The sequence below is a fragment of the Pelophylax lessonae genome (assembly GCF_965119305.1).
Source record: "Pelophylax lessonae genome assembly, chromosome: 7".
Taxonomy (NCBI): Eukaryota; Metazoa; Chordata; class Amphibia; order Anura; family Ranidae; genus Pelophylax; species Pelophylax lessonae.
In genome coordinates, this window is record NC_138774.1 from 192,911,471 (window position 1) to 192,925,010 (window position 13,540).

At 40.9% G+C, this 13,540-nt stretch overlaps 1 protein-coding gene across 1 annotated transcript in view; it reads left to right on the top strand.

The window, feature by feature from the left end:
* Window positions 1-13,540, top strand: part of PLXNA3 (plexin A3) — a 272,276-nt gene that overhangs the window by 242,313 nt on the left and 16,423 nt on the right. The window contains exons 21-25 of the mRNA XM_082263582.1: window positions 4,643-4,785; window positions 7,197-7,453; window positions 8,469-8,535; window positions 10,047-10,193; window positions 11,241-11,400. Coding sequence (XP_082119708.1) covers window positions 4,643-4,785; window positions 7,197-7,453; window positions 8,469-8,535; window positions 10,047-10,193; window positions 11,241-11,400 — 774 coding nt within the window. The remainder of the gene's footprint in view (window positions 1-4,642; window positions 4,786-7,196; window positions 7,454-8,468; window positions 8,536-10,046; window positions 10,194-11,240; window positions 11,401-13,540) is intronic.

Consider the following 13,540-nt stretch of genomic DNA (forward strand, 5'->3'; position numbering starts at 1 on the left):
GTAGTTATGATTTATGGAGCGCTGTGTCCATCGATGAACTCAGAGAAATGGATTCTACGGTAAGTAGAAAAATCCAATTTTCTCATCAGCAGTATATAGTAGCCTTGTAACTTGTATCAGTTTCTAGTAAAGCTTATAGGAAGAGTTTTCATTCTCCCCTGATCCTCTCTGGACATGTCTGGACAGTGCTGATTGGCCCTGTGCTGATCACATGCACTCTCCCAAGAAGCAATACTCTAGCAATACACACCAAACTGCATGTGCAGCCCTTCCCCTGGCTCTGTAAATATCAGGTTATTTTTTGGAGACCGTGAAAGAAGATGATCAGAGAGACATAATCAAACAGCCTTTATACACAATGCTGAGGATTAAACCCTTAGGTTCCACCGTGAGTATACCAAGCATGCTTTACTTCATATACAGACTGATTTGCGTTTACACTTTAAGTGCAACTAAACTCCACAAACCCTTACCTCCCCACCAACAAATCCCTCCCCGGCTCTGGCACCCTCTCTTTGGCTTCTTCTGGGTGACGGGTCTTTGGTTGTATGGCCACAGTGGGGTGACGTCACTCCTGTGCATGAGTTAATTTATCCCAGTGCACAGTCAACATGCAAAGCTGTGCGAGAAGAATGTTCAGGTGCCGAACACAACAAACAGAGTGAATCTTCCAAGTGGGGCACAAAGACAGCAGCTGATAGTGGCTCTAATCCCTTACGCTCTGTATCCAAATATTAAAAAAAGAAAAAAAAAAAAAAAGATTCTTGGCTATATGTGAGTTTTAGGACCACTGCCCAAGATCAGTGTTTAGCAATGTTTATCGGAAATATTTGTGGCAAGAATTTCTTTATTCCTGTAGATTCTCCCCTAGTGGCTGTTTGTATTATTCAGCAGTAATATATTGTTTATGGTGGTACCGTTACCAGAGCACTGATCATAGACTTGCACTGGGAAAATAGGAGACGTAAAGCAAACTTACTGCTAAATAGCCAAAAGAACCTGAATTAGCTACAGGCATATATACAGCTGCTGCTATGAGCAGTTATTAAACCCACCTAAGTAAGATTATGTATTCAATTGATAAACATCCTCTAAAACAAATAAAAGGAGTATTTGCACAGTGATTTTGACCAGTTTGCAGCAAAACTCAACAGAAGACAGTATACTTTTTGAGGAATAACCGGTGCATCATAGCTGAACAGCTGCTTCCTGGTAGGTGTTCTGGGACTTTTAGTTCCTTGGTAGCTGGAAGACATGGGATGCCTCAAGTCACAGTTGCTTGCACATGAAGACTTGCAGGCTGGTGACAGTTGAGGGGTTAATAGAATGCAGATGACCTCATGCTGAGAATGCCTCATCTTGGTGCACTTTCTCTTATCTTGATCAATAAATCTTTACATGGCTGCTGCAGTGGCTATATAGCAAGAAATGGGGGAAGGGCAGCGCATACTATTAGGGGTAAATGGAAGATTAGAGGATGGGCAAGTGATTAATTATACTAAGCTGTCACTTAGTAAATGCTGCAAAGTCACAACAACAGATCGCAATCCATTGAGCGCACTTATGGGGTAACCGCTGCCATTTTACAGCAGAAAATTCTCATTCTTTTATGTCTTATTTAGCTAAAATATGTTTGTTTAAAGCACAATGCAGCCCTGAACAGCCTTAGTCAGTTTATTGTCACTGCTCTGTGCAAATGGCCTCCTGTGTGAGTAATAAAGGAAATCTATCGGGATTAAAATTTGGAATCCACTATATCTGTGTGATCTTCTGGGTTAATGCTGTGAGTCACTGACCCTGAACCAATGTGAAATCAGGAATACTTCACTTGCAGCATGCTTAATACAGGTCAGTGACCAAATAACTATTAAACCCAGAGACCGCTGGAAACAAGCATATACACTTTTCCTTTAAATAAGGACAGATCAGTTGTGTACAGTAGCGGTGACAGCTGTCATCTGTATAAAGTATCACATTGCCAGGGCCACAATAGTGTCTTGGGAGCACATAAAGTCTGACATAGTTTACAGAAAAAAGCTGACATTTTTTTTGTAAAAAGTGTTCTGGAGGGGCAGGAGAGGGAGACCGTGAGAAGTGATGAGTGTCCCCTAAATGTTGGTGATCATTGCTACCATAAAATTGGTGTTCAGTGGCCTGTACCCCACCTCCCTGATGTCATGCTGGAACTAGCTTTCAACATCACTCTAAAACACAAGCACAATATAACATGCAGATTGTGTCCATGATGTAATCCAGGGGTCTCCAATCTTTTTAAACAAAGGGCTACTTTACTGTCATTCAGACCTTAGGAGGGCAGGACTGTGGCCAATGGGAGTAGGAAATGTCTCGGCGTCAGTGAGAGGAATAGTCGTGCTCCATGTTTAGTGTTATGGGAGTAATGTCCCATCATAGGTATCAGTGAGATGAATAGTGCAAAATCATTGGTATCAGTGGGGAGGAATAATGCCCCATCGTTGGTGTTCTTGGAAGGAATAATGCTCCAAGGGCCAGATACAGCCAAGAAAAGGGCCGCAGTTTGGAGACGACTAAATCCATTGCCCCTAGAGCTGCAAAAGTACAGTTCTATCTCCTGCCACATAATCCCGATTCTAAAAACTTCTTGCTTTGTATATACAATTAGTGAGACATTTTCTAATTCTCTTGGTGCCTTATGCAATCTTACATTCAGCTACATCTTCACTGCTGGCAGCAGAATTCTCATCTTGGATTGGTGATGTCCCCTCCCTGCTGAACTGTTAGAATTTTAGCAATGACACAGCCATACCCTTGAGAATTTCATTAGCAGTCGGAAGCTTCATTGGTTATGATAACACAGCCCTCCTTACAGACATTAACAGCTGCCCATTCCAGCATACCAAGGTTATGCCAAGTGTCAGGAGCGGCGATGAGCGACGGCTTCCTACAGGTGGAGGGAAAACCAAAGCCAGACAGCCAACGCAGGCTGGAATGAACTAATCTGCCATTTTTTTTACACAAATACCATTAGAAATTAGAAAATTTAAAGGAGTAGTCCCCTATGCTGTATCTGAAATGTCCTTATCACATTGTAAGAATAAATAGTCCCTTTTTATACAGAAATTTTTATGGAGTGTTTATCTAATTCTCAGGAGCATTTGAGCATTTCACATTTATGTCCGGTGTTTGACTATTCTTCCTCCAGTTGGGAAAATGTAAGTTTAACTCCATTAATGCAAGGTTTTAGTACTATGATATAACGGATTAGAAGCAGACACACAGGTGCATAGACTTCATCTATCTGTGGAATGAACGTCAGAAATCGAACAGATTATCCCATCCATGCTGACAGCGCTGATGGATGAATCTCCTTTTTGCTGTCTGTTGTATTCTGACAGCTGGTGATGATTGCATGGCCAGCGTCGAAATGAACCAGAGCATCTGGTTGCTACAGGCAAAAAGAACACTTAAAATGTTGTTCATTTATAAGCAGACTTGTATAAAGTACTCGAAAATTCTACTTGAGTAAAAGTACAAGTGCTCGATCAAAAAATTACTTGAGTAGAAGTGGAAGTGCTCGCAGAAAAAGTTACTTAAGTAGAAGTACTAAAGTATTCAACATTTTTTTTACTTAAGTATTGCAAGTAGTTTTTTCAAAAAATTTGCTACTTAAGTACTAAAAGTAAAAAGTACCAGTAGTTTTGAAAAAAAAATTCTACTCAAGTACTGAAAGTAGAAGTACAAGTACTGTGTTATGTAGTTATTAAAGAAATAAGTCAAAAGTTTGAACATCATATTGTTTTTATTATTTCAAATGATTTATTCAAATGATTAACCTGTGTTTGTTAGTAGTTTCTTGATGCACTTTAAGCGCTGTAGCACCATTTATTTGTTTGTTTCATATTTTCTTTTTATTGGAAAGATTTGGTATAGCAGCTTTTATTATACACAGCCTTTATTTTCGTATGCGCTGATTTATAAATGACATTATACACATTTTTTTGAGCTTTATGCAACCTGCCATCTACTGTTCTGGCAGTGGTAATTTTTTTAAAAGTAACTAGTAACTATGCAGCACAAAAAAAAAATACTTGAGTAGAAGTATCGAAATCATCGAAAAAATGTAGTGAAGTAAAAGTAGAAGTAGGAGAAAAAAATTCTACTCTAGGAAAGTACAGATACCGCATTTCGGTACTTAAGTACAGTACTTAAGTAGTTCTACTTCGTTACTATACATCTCTGTTTATAAGACATAGTTTGCGAGGATATTATGTTTTATTGTGACATTTGTTCATTAGCTGCACTCTCATAGTGAGGATAGAAAGTGATTGAATGGTTGAGGTATAGCGATTTTATTTTTATAGTTTAATCATTTATTAGACCAGAGTTCTTCCTTAGGTGCATACTATTCAATAAAGACAGTCAACTTTCCTGAATTCTTTGTTATACCGCCTCTAAATGTCAGACAACTGCATTCATGCGCACATGCTCTGTAGATACCCTGGGAATAATCTCAGGGAATAAATAGTTTTGCACATGTATGTATTATATAGTGTATAGTGATATTTGTGAGTTTGTTTGACGTGCCTTTAAAATCAACAGTAGCTACATTTTTTTTTTTTATATGTGCCATGTGGCCTCAAATGTGTTTTTTTTTTTTTATCAGCCTTTGCAGAGCTCCAGACAGATATTAATGAGCTGACTAACAATATGGATGGCGTGAAGATCCCATTCCTGGAATACAAGACCTATGCAATGCGTGTACTGTTCCCAGGAATTGAAGATCACCCTGTACTAAAGGAACTAGATGTGAGTAATTCTAAACAATGACTGAGGAGGTGGGACCTGCTTCACAGTTGCACAACCATTGGTTCAGAGTGTGACAATTACACAATAGGACTTTGTCCTAGTGAAAGTTTACTATATTACAAAATTTATTGTATACATCTTTTTTTTTTTTATGTAAAAAAAAAATAATAATTTGACTGATACCACAACTCTTTCTAAATGAATCACAAGTTAGCAGTTAGTGAAACGGCAGAGTTCTAATGTGCACTGTCCTTTTAAAGACCTGAGAGTTGGTTGTGAAATATACATAATTTCTGCAAGGGGCCCTGTCTCCTGTCCAAGTCGAGAATAAAGCACGACTAAACCAATCGCTTTAACTGTTTCTCAAAACCGTTACTTTCAAGGCATGTCACAGTTGCTTGTGCTCTCAACTGAACAGTCAAGCCATGAAATGGCTGGTATCATCACTGATCACATGTGTAGCTCCATGGCAGCTGCAAATCAAACAAAGAGTAAGAGGCTTTCTTTGCTGTAAAGGATTGGAGAATTTAGTTCTGCTTTAAGCCCCTCTCCTCTCAGCATTAAACTTGTCAATTTTTTGGGCTTTAGTGGACAGGTATAACATTTTATTAACTGACAGGGACAACAGTAGAGGGACAATGCTTACTTAATCTTAAGCTTTTTTTTTATTGAATTGCTTTACATTAATATCAGGTAATCCTATTTTGTTCCTAAAGAGCTGCTCCAGGAATGATCTGTATAGATTTACACTTGTCCAGCTTATCACAATGCAAGTTTCCCTATTCCATATCTGATTGGCTACTGGGAAAGCTGAAAATTACTGTAGCAGTTGATGCTGCTACAGTGAAAGCTGCAATCTTTTGAGCACTGCTGGAGTTCTGTGGGAACGGCCTGCCCTCTGCACACTAAATACATGGGCACTGCTGCCATTCATAAAACGCTTTGTATTTTTTTTCAATGAATGCAAGGCATTCTCTGATTGAACAAGGTGGAGATAATGACATCAGCCTTCCTCTCCAATTAATCGAATCGGAAGGACACCTTGTATTCATTGGAAACAAAAAAAACAAAGTGTTCTATGAATGGCAGCAGTGTCCAGTGAGCAACCCTCTGTGCTCAACGTTGGACCTGGAAGATCACAGCTATCACTTTAGTAGCACTAACTTCTACTGTGATTTTTCACCTATCCCTGTGGCCCATCAGGTATAAGTTATGCATGCATACTTTGTGCCAAGCTGGACCAATGTAAGTATGCAATACTGATCATTCCTGGAGTTCAACTTTATAGTGTTTTTTTTCAATTTTGAAATTCTGAAGTTAAAGTTATTCTAAAGCCTCAAGGTTTTTAACCCTAATGCGTTCTCTGCATTAAAATATATGTTCTCAACCTATTACATCCATATTTAGGGTGTAACATGTTGAGCATCCACCACCTCCTCGAACTGCCCCCTCCCTGTGACAGTGGGTGGGGACCTTCTCCCTGCGCACACTGTCACAATTTGAAAACAGCGTGGCCAAGCAGGCTGAATGAACTGATGGCTTGTAGATATCAAATAACCGTGAAGGTGCCAGTGAGCGTTCTCGTAGTCCATTCAGCTTCCTGTACTTTTGTAACTGCCTGCCCGCATCTGAGGTAAAGATAGACCGTGTACTGGCAGTCTGCAAGAGCTTTACAGGCTCCCATTTTTTTAACCTGAAAAAAATTGGCATTTATTTAAAAAATTTTTAAGGTAAAAAAACCTTCTGTGTCCAGGATCGGAGAGGGTGGATCCCAGCCCCTAACATACTTGCCGGAGCCTGATTCCAATCCAGGGCTGCGCACAAGAGCAGTGTCTCTCCTCTCAGTCCTTCCTCACAGGGCAGATTGATAGAAGTAGGAGCCATTGGCTCCTGCTGCTGTCAATCATATCCTAGAACAGGCATGTCCAACCTGTGGCCCGGGGGGGGGGGGGGGGGGGAGACACGAGCATGTGCTGTGTTTCTAAATCCTACCACCATGACCACTTCAAATCACTGAAGTGGTCATGGTGGTTAGAGTGTTCCTTTAATATCTCTCAGAAGAAGTAAACCTCTGTATACGGATTCCATTTCATTTGATCATCCTCTAGTTGTGTTAAATTAGTGTGGGGGATACGTCGGTGCAGGAAGGGTGCGGCGGCATTTTATTACTTATATACCTTAACTATAGTATATATTTTATATGCGGCCCGAGAAAAATTTTATACACTCAATGTGGCCCAGAGAAGCCAAAAGGTTGGACACCCATGTCCTAGAACGAGGGAGCAGGGGCAGAGCATTGCACATAGCAGATATACCATGTTTGTTATAAAAAATTAAAAAAAATTAAAGGTTTAAAATGACTTTTAGTTCGAACAGATACTATTATTTTGCATTATATTTGCTCTCTCCAGATGCCTCCGAATGTGGAAAAAGCCCTGAGACTGTTTGGACAGCTCCTGAACAACAAAACATTCTTGTTGACTTTTATACATACGCTGGAAACCCAACGCAGCTTCTCCATGCGGGACCGTGGTAACGTGGCCTCCTTGACCATGGTGTCGCTGCAGGGCCGCATGGAATACGCAACAGTTGTACTGAAACAGCTGTTGAGTGACCTCATTGAGAAGAATCTGGAGAGCAAGAACCATCCTAAATTACTGCTACGCAGGTGAGACAAAAGTACCAGCCCATGAACGTGGGCATTTAAATGGAAACCCCAAAACATTTTGTCTGATTTAGATAGAAGGAGCAGGATTCATACTTCTATGGGCTTTTTATTTCCACTCATTGGCTTTCCAGGTTACAGTGGTCACCAAGACAGAAGATCTTCTGAATAAGATCACTTTATAAAAGGGGCGTGGAACACTTTTTATTGCTGCTTGTGTTTTCATGTGATTGTGATTACAAGGACAAAAAGTTAGGGGAAATCTCACATTTTTTTCACAGTATCATTACAAGTGCCAAGGAAGGCCTAAAAGAATAGAAAGTCTGGATGGTCATACATGAGAAACATAGCTGTACTGAATGTCTGCAGGAGCCCGGCGTTGCACCGGTTATCCACTGATCACGAGTGCAGTGCTTTGCAGGCTGCAGTGTAAAAAATGTTTTTATTTTTCCTGCAAAATCATTTGCTCTTTTTTGAAAATTCTTATTTTTGCTTTTCTCATTAAATAAAAAAAAAAAAAAACAGCATATAAGTCATACAAAACAGGTGGAAAAAACAATCCACAATTTGAAACACAGCACCAGTAGCTATGACAGCATAATAAAATCATGTGGATTTTTTTTTTTTTTTTTTTACAAAAGGCGAACTTAGTTTAGGACCTAACTGATAATCAGCTGGTAGCCCTTTGCTAAATATATTTTTTTTATTTTTGTGGCCCTTTCCTAAAGCTGAGATTCAAAGGAATGAAATGGGACATTTTTTTTTTTCTCAAATGAAAAAACTACAATTAGCGATTTAAACAGTATTTCACACAGTATATGTGGTTTTTGTTCTGGAAAGTCTAATTCCTAAATTGAATGTTAAATAACAAAGTTAATTTTGAAGTACTTTTGAATGATATTTGTAAGGTCATTACATGAGTTGAGATTTTCATGCAAATTTTCGGAAAAAGTTTGAAAATCACTAGTGCATGTCTGTCTTAAGAGCAGCAGTTATTTTTAATTTTATCTCTCTGCAGGACAGAGTCGGTAGCTGAGAAGATGTTAACAAACTGGTTTACTTTTCTGTTGTATAAGTTCCTGAAGGTAAGAAGATCAGAAGCTCCATCCAGTTATACCCATGTTGCATATTCTACTATCCCCCTTCAACAATTCCTTCTTAGGAGGCATTCTCTGTCACACCAACCTCGATTCTCTTCTTCTGTTTTGTTATCCCCAACCTCTTCCGCTACTTCCCTGCAATTTAAAAACCCAAATTTCCAACATTATTATATTATCCCCCTGCCCTAGCCCCCCCCCTCCCTTACTAGGAGAACACAATGGTTTCGGGGGAGGGTTCCACCATCAACACTGATTGCGTTGATGGGGGAATCAAGCGATTTTCTGGGTTCCAGGAAAGAAAACCCCACCGTTTTTGGACAGCTTAAGACTTTCCTGTAAATGTATAGATTTTGTAATCTACTTTCTTGGGTACTGCTGTAAAGGTCTATAATTACATTTATAGCAAGTATCTGCTGATGGATCAGACTACACAGATTGCAATAGCTAATGGTTTAGAACAAAAGCAGGACGATGTCACCGGCAGGCTTTTGTTTATAATTCAAGCATGAAACATCCTGGAAAAGGTCTTATTGGTCATTAAGGGGCCACAGTGGCCTCTGGGTTTTGAGCCTTTTTTGTAGGAGGAATATGGACATAAAAGCTAGGTTTATATGTAAAGATTTTCCTTTTCGTTTAACCAATTGAATGGAAAAAATCCTGACAGATCCCCACATCAACATAATGTTGATGCAGGGATCTCTCCCACTGTGCCCCCCCCCCCCCCCCACCCGTCAGAATACACAGATCAGCGCTTGCAGCCATCAAAGCTTTGCAATGATCAAACAATTAACTCTCTTGTCCTGTGATGTACCCCAGGAAAGGTATTTTACAGGTAAGTCACTAATCCCATTCCTTTTATTTATAGTTCAAACAGAGGTAATGTGCCCAGTGAGGGTTTCTAGCCTTTGAATAAGGTCCATAACGAGATTAAAGTAGTTGTAAAGGGTAAATGTTTTTTTTTATACCAAATACATTCTCTGCATTAAGGTAAAAAAACAGGAGTGCCACCCAGCCCCCCTCCCTAATACTTACCTGAGTCCTGTATTGATCCAGCTCTGTGCCCAGCTTTAAGTTCTTCTCTCTCCACTCTCCTCTCCCCTCACAAGCTTGGGAGAGAATCAGGAGCCATTGGCTCTTGCTGCTGTCAGTCAAATCATGAAAGGAGGGAGCAGGGGGTTGGGACCAAGCTGTGCTGTACAGCCCGGGTCGGCATCGAGCCCGGAGGTTTGCCACCATAGGAAGCAGCTTCCTGTGGTGGCACATCTAGAAAAGGAGGAGCTTACAGCACTGGCTTGGGACCACAGAAAAGGAAGTTCGGGGTCACTGTGCAAAACCAGAGCAGGTAAGTAGAAACCTGTTTGGTGTTTTTTTTTTTTTTTAACAAGCATTTACAATCACTTTATTCCTATCAGCACTGACACATTGTGGCCAAGTTTTGTGACAGATGTAAGTAAAAGATGGTGGTAACAGACAGTGTTGTATTTTCTGCCTTATAGGAATGTGCTGGAGAGCCACTCTTTATGCTCTTCTGTGCCATAAAGCAGCAGATGGAGAAAGGTCCTATTGACGCCATCACTGGGGAAGCCCGTTACTCACTAAGTGAGGACAAACTCATCCGGCAACAGATCGACTACAAAGTCTTGGTCAGTCTATTTTAATGGTCTACATATTCCTAAGTATATAATGATGCACTGTACCATATGATGCATGCAGTCTTCCGACCTTGGTCCTTCACAATCTGCCCCTCTGCACATCTCCTAAAGGATATATGTAGTTTTAGGAAGTTTTCTGTTCCTGCATTGGGCAAAAAATATATTGACACATGCTAAACCATTTGCCAATTTTTGGAATAAATATTTTTTTTTTGAACTGCCCAACTTATGTGGAATTCTTGTAATCTTTACAAATTGCCAAGAGTGTCTGCTTTCATGATGATGAGTAGGCAAGGCCTTTGACAGGCAGTACATTCAAGCATGCTTGATACAAACCCCCCACCTGCCCTTATTTTAGAGAAGGCAACTGCTCATAGCAAAGAGTATATGGAGCCCCAAAGGTGGTAAATCCCACATTGGACCTTATATATAATTCCAGTGCATGTCTTCACACCCTGTCTCTAAAGAAAGGTACTCTGGGATTGACTAGCAGTTATGATTAGAATAGGGTGTTTCAGCAAACCTTTTTACACAGCAACCTTAAAAATGTAAGCAGGAAATATAAAGAACAGAGTGTGGCCAGTAGGGAAAAGGGGTGAAAATACACTATATTGCCAAAAGTATTGGGACGCCTGCCTTTACACACACATGAATTTTAATGGCATCCCAGTCTTAGTCCGTAGGGTTCAATATTGAGTTGGCCACCCTTTTGCAGCTAAAAAAGCTTCATCTCTTCTTAGAAGGCTGTCCACAAGGTTGAGAAGTGTCTATGGGAATGTTTGACCATTCTTCTAGAAGCGCATTTGTGAGGTCAGGCACTGATGTGGATGAAAAGTCCTGGCTCAGTCTCCGCTCTAATTCATCCCAAAGGTGTTCTAATCGGGTTAAGGTCAGGACTCTGTGCAGGCCAGTCAAGTTCCTCCACCCCAAACTCGCTCATCCATGTCTTTATGGAGTGAATTTTTAAGATTTAAAATTCAGATTGCATGAGCCCATTTGTGACTGATTCTCTTTAACTGTTTTTATTCTTCACCTCAGACTCTGAGCTGCATCTGTCCAGACAGTGAGAATGGCACAGAGGTCCCTGTTAAAGTTCTCAACTGCGATACGATTACCCAAGTGAAGGACAAGCTTCTGGATGCTGTGTACAAAGGGATTCCCTATACACAGAGGCCAAAAGCAGAGGATATGGACTTAGGTGAGGGTCATGGTTTTACAGTCGTTATGGTTATCCTTGTGCTTTATGTGAGAGCAAAAGTGCCCAATTCTGGTCCTTAAGGTGCTCTAACTGCTTGTTTTCACTTTTTTTTCCCCCAGACTTACAGGTGTGATTAATGATGTTCTCTTACACAGGTTACTAGTAAATGCACTGTGCACACCAATATAAGGATCTTAATTTTCAAAAGTAGGTTATTTTCAGCTGGGTCCTAAAACTGGTTGCTGCATGGCTCAAATAATTATATTTTTCTCATCCATTGAAGGATATAGGAAGTTGTAAGCAGTGGGGTTATACTGCCACCTGCAGGAGGTTTGGGCACTGGCAAACAAAAAAACACTGTAGACCAGCTTAGGGTAAAACCCCTCCTATTAACGTTCCTCAATTTTCTACAAGTGTGTCCCAGGAGATTGAATGTCTCTTTTTCTTTCCAACTCATTTTAAATATTAATCTTTGATTTTTCTAGCAGCCTTTTTATTTCTTCAGTTAGTACTCCCTATATCTGGTGTTAACCACTGCTCTCAGCTATTGGCTTTTGGACCAAACTAGATCTGGACCCCCCTGGCCTGGACATTCCAGGTTGAGCCTTGAAGTGACCCTCAGTCACCGAGCCCTGCATGGACACTTAACAGGCTTTGCTCTGGTTAGGTTAGCTGTGGAGTGCGTTCCAGGTCCAGGCGTCAGAGCCTCTGCGTGTGCCCTGACTCTGAAGACTCGCTCCCCCATTTTTTTCCGACTGCTTCTTCTGCCTGCCTACTGTGACTTTGGACATCTTTAGATGCCTGATCCTATTATCATATGTTTTTTTGTACTCGAGGCCTTGCCTCAGGCCTTGAGTCTGTCGCTTACCAAACTGCAGTTGTAACATATCTGATTCTAAACATGAGAAGATAGTCCCACTGTACCAGGTGCCCACAGCACACTATTCACTAAATATCTAGAGACACACACTAGCACTCTAGAGATACTTCCCCCTAGAATTCTTAACTGATATACATTATCATGACTGTGACATGTTACCCTCACCCTTTATTTACCACCGGCAGTTCTAAGTCGGTACACCTCAGGGAAGTTGACTCATTGCATGTTTTACTCCTGTGACTAACTAGCAGGGTGCATGATCAAGAAGGCATGACCATGTTCGGCCTTGTTCATACCAGCGCGTCCCCCTCTGGCCACCTGATCGAGATCATGGGGGGGTATACGCCTGGACCTATGTAGAAATTGGCCATGTGCCCCTTTTGTGAACGATGCCTTTTCCACTGAATTGTTTGTTTCACCTATCCATGGTGTTTACTTGCACTGTATCATTCTTGCCTGGTCTACATTTAATGTTCAGTTTAACTTGTCTATTTCATATGAAAAATCTAAGGCAATCACCAAACAACCACTGTGATTACTGACTGCCTGCTATAAGCCTGCAAAGATGCAGCGCAGCATCCAAAGCTGTAGATGATGTGTGGTGATGGAGGCTTTCAACTGTGCCTGCACTGGCACCCACTTTCTATTAGACAGCCATTGATACAGTAACGGCACTGAGGGACATACCCCCCGCCCCTGGATACAGGAAACCTTAACCACTGCCCTCCTGCTGGCTAACCTCAGCATACAATCATTGGTCTGCACATCTGTTGCTCCACATAGCCTGACAGCGGTCAGGTGACCCAGTAACAGCAGCTTCATTGCACCTGAATCAGATTGGGGGGACATGCGTTATACTTTGTGCACCACCACCATAGCTTTTGGCTTTTATGTTGTAATAAGAATTTAACAAATTAGATATCAACAACTGTGTTTATTAATGTAGTTTTGGTATTAATATGATGGCATTAGGACGTCACAGTGATGGTAATCTGTGTTCTGCTATTGATGTCTCTTATAGATATATATTTGCAAAGTGTATCATTGAAGGTGTAGTTTGCTTGATGTGAGTCTAAGGGCTTTCTGCAATGGGTCTGGACCAATGCTTGGCTCTTAGTACCATAAATGGGGCTGATCTCTGGCCTTTATATTCTGTTTCAGAGACTGCTGGTTTCCCACTTTTTAATTAGGGCCTTTGTGCAGGGGTCTTCTATGTAATTCCCCCCCACCCACACCCGAAGTCCAATCTCCTTCCCCATT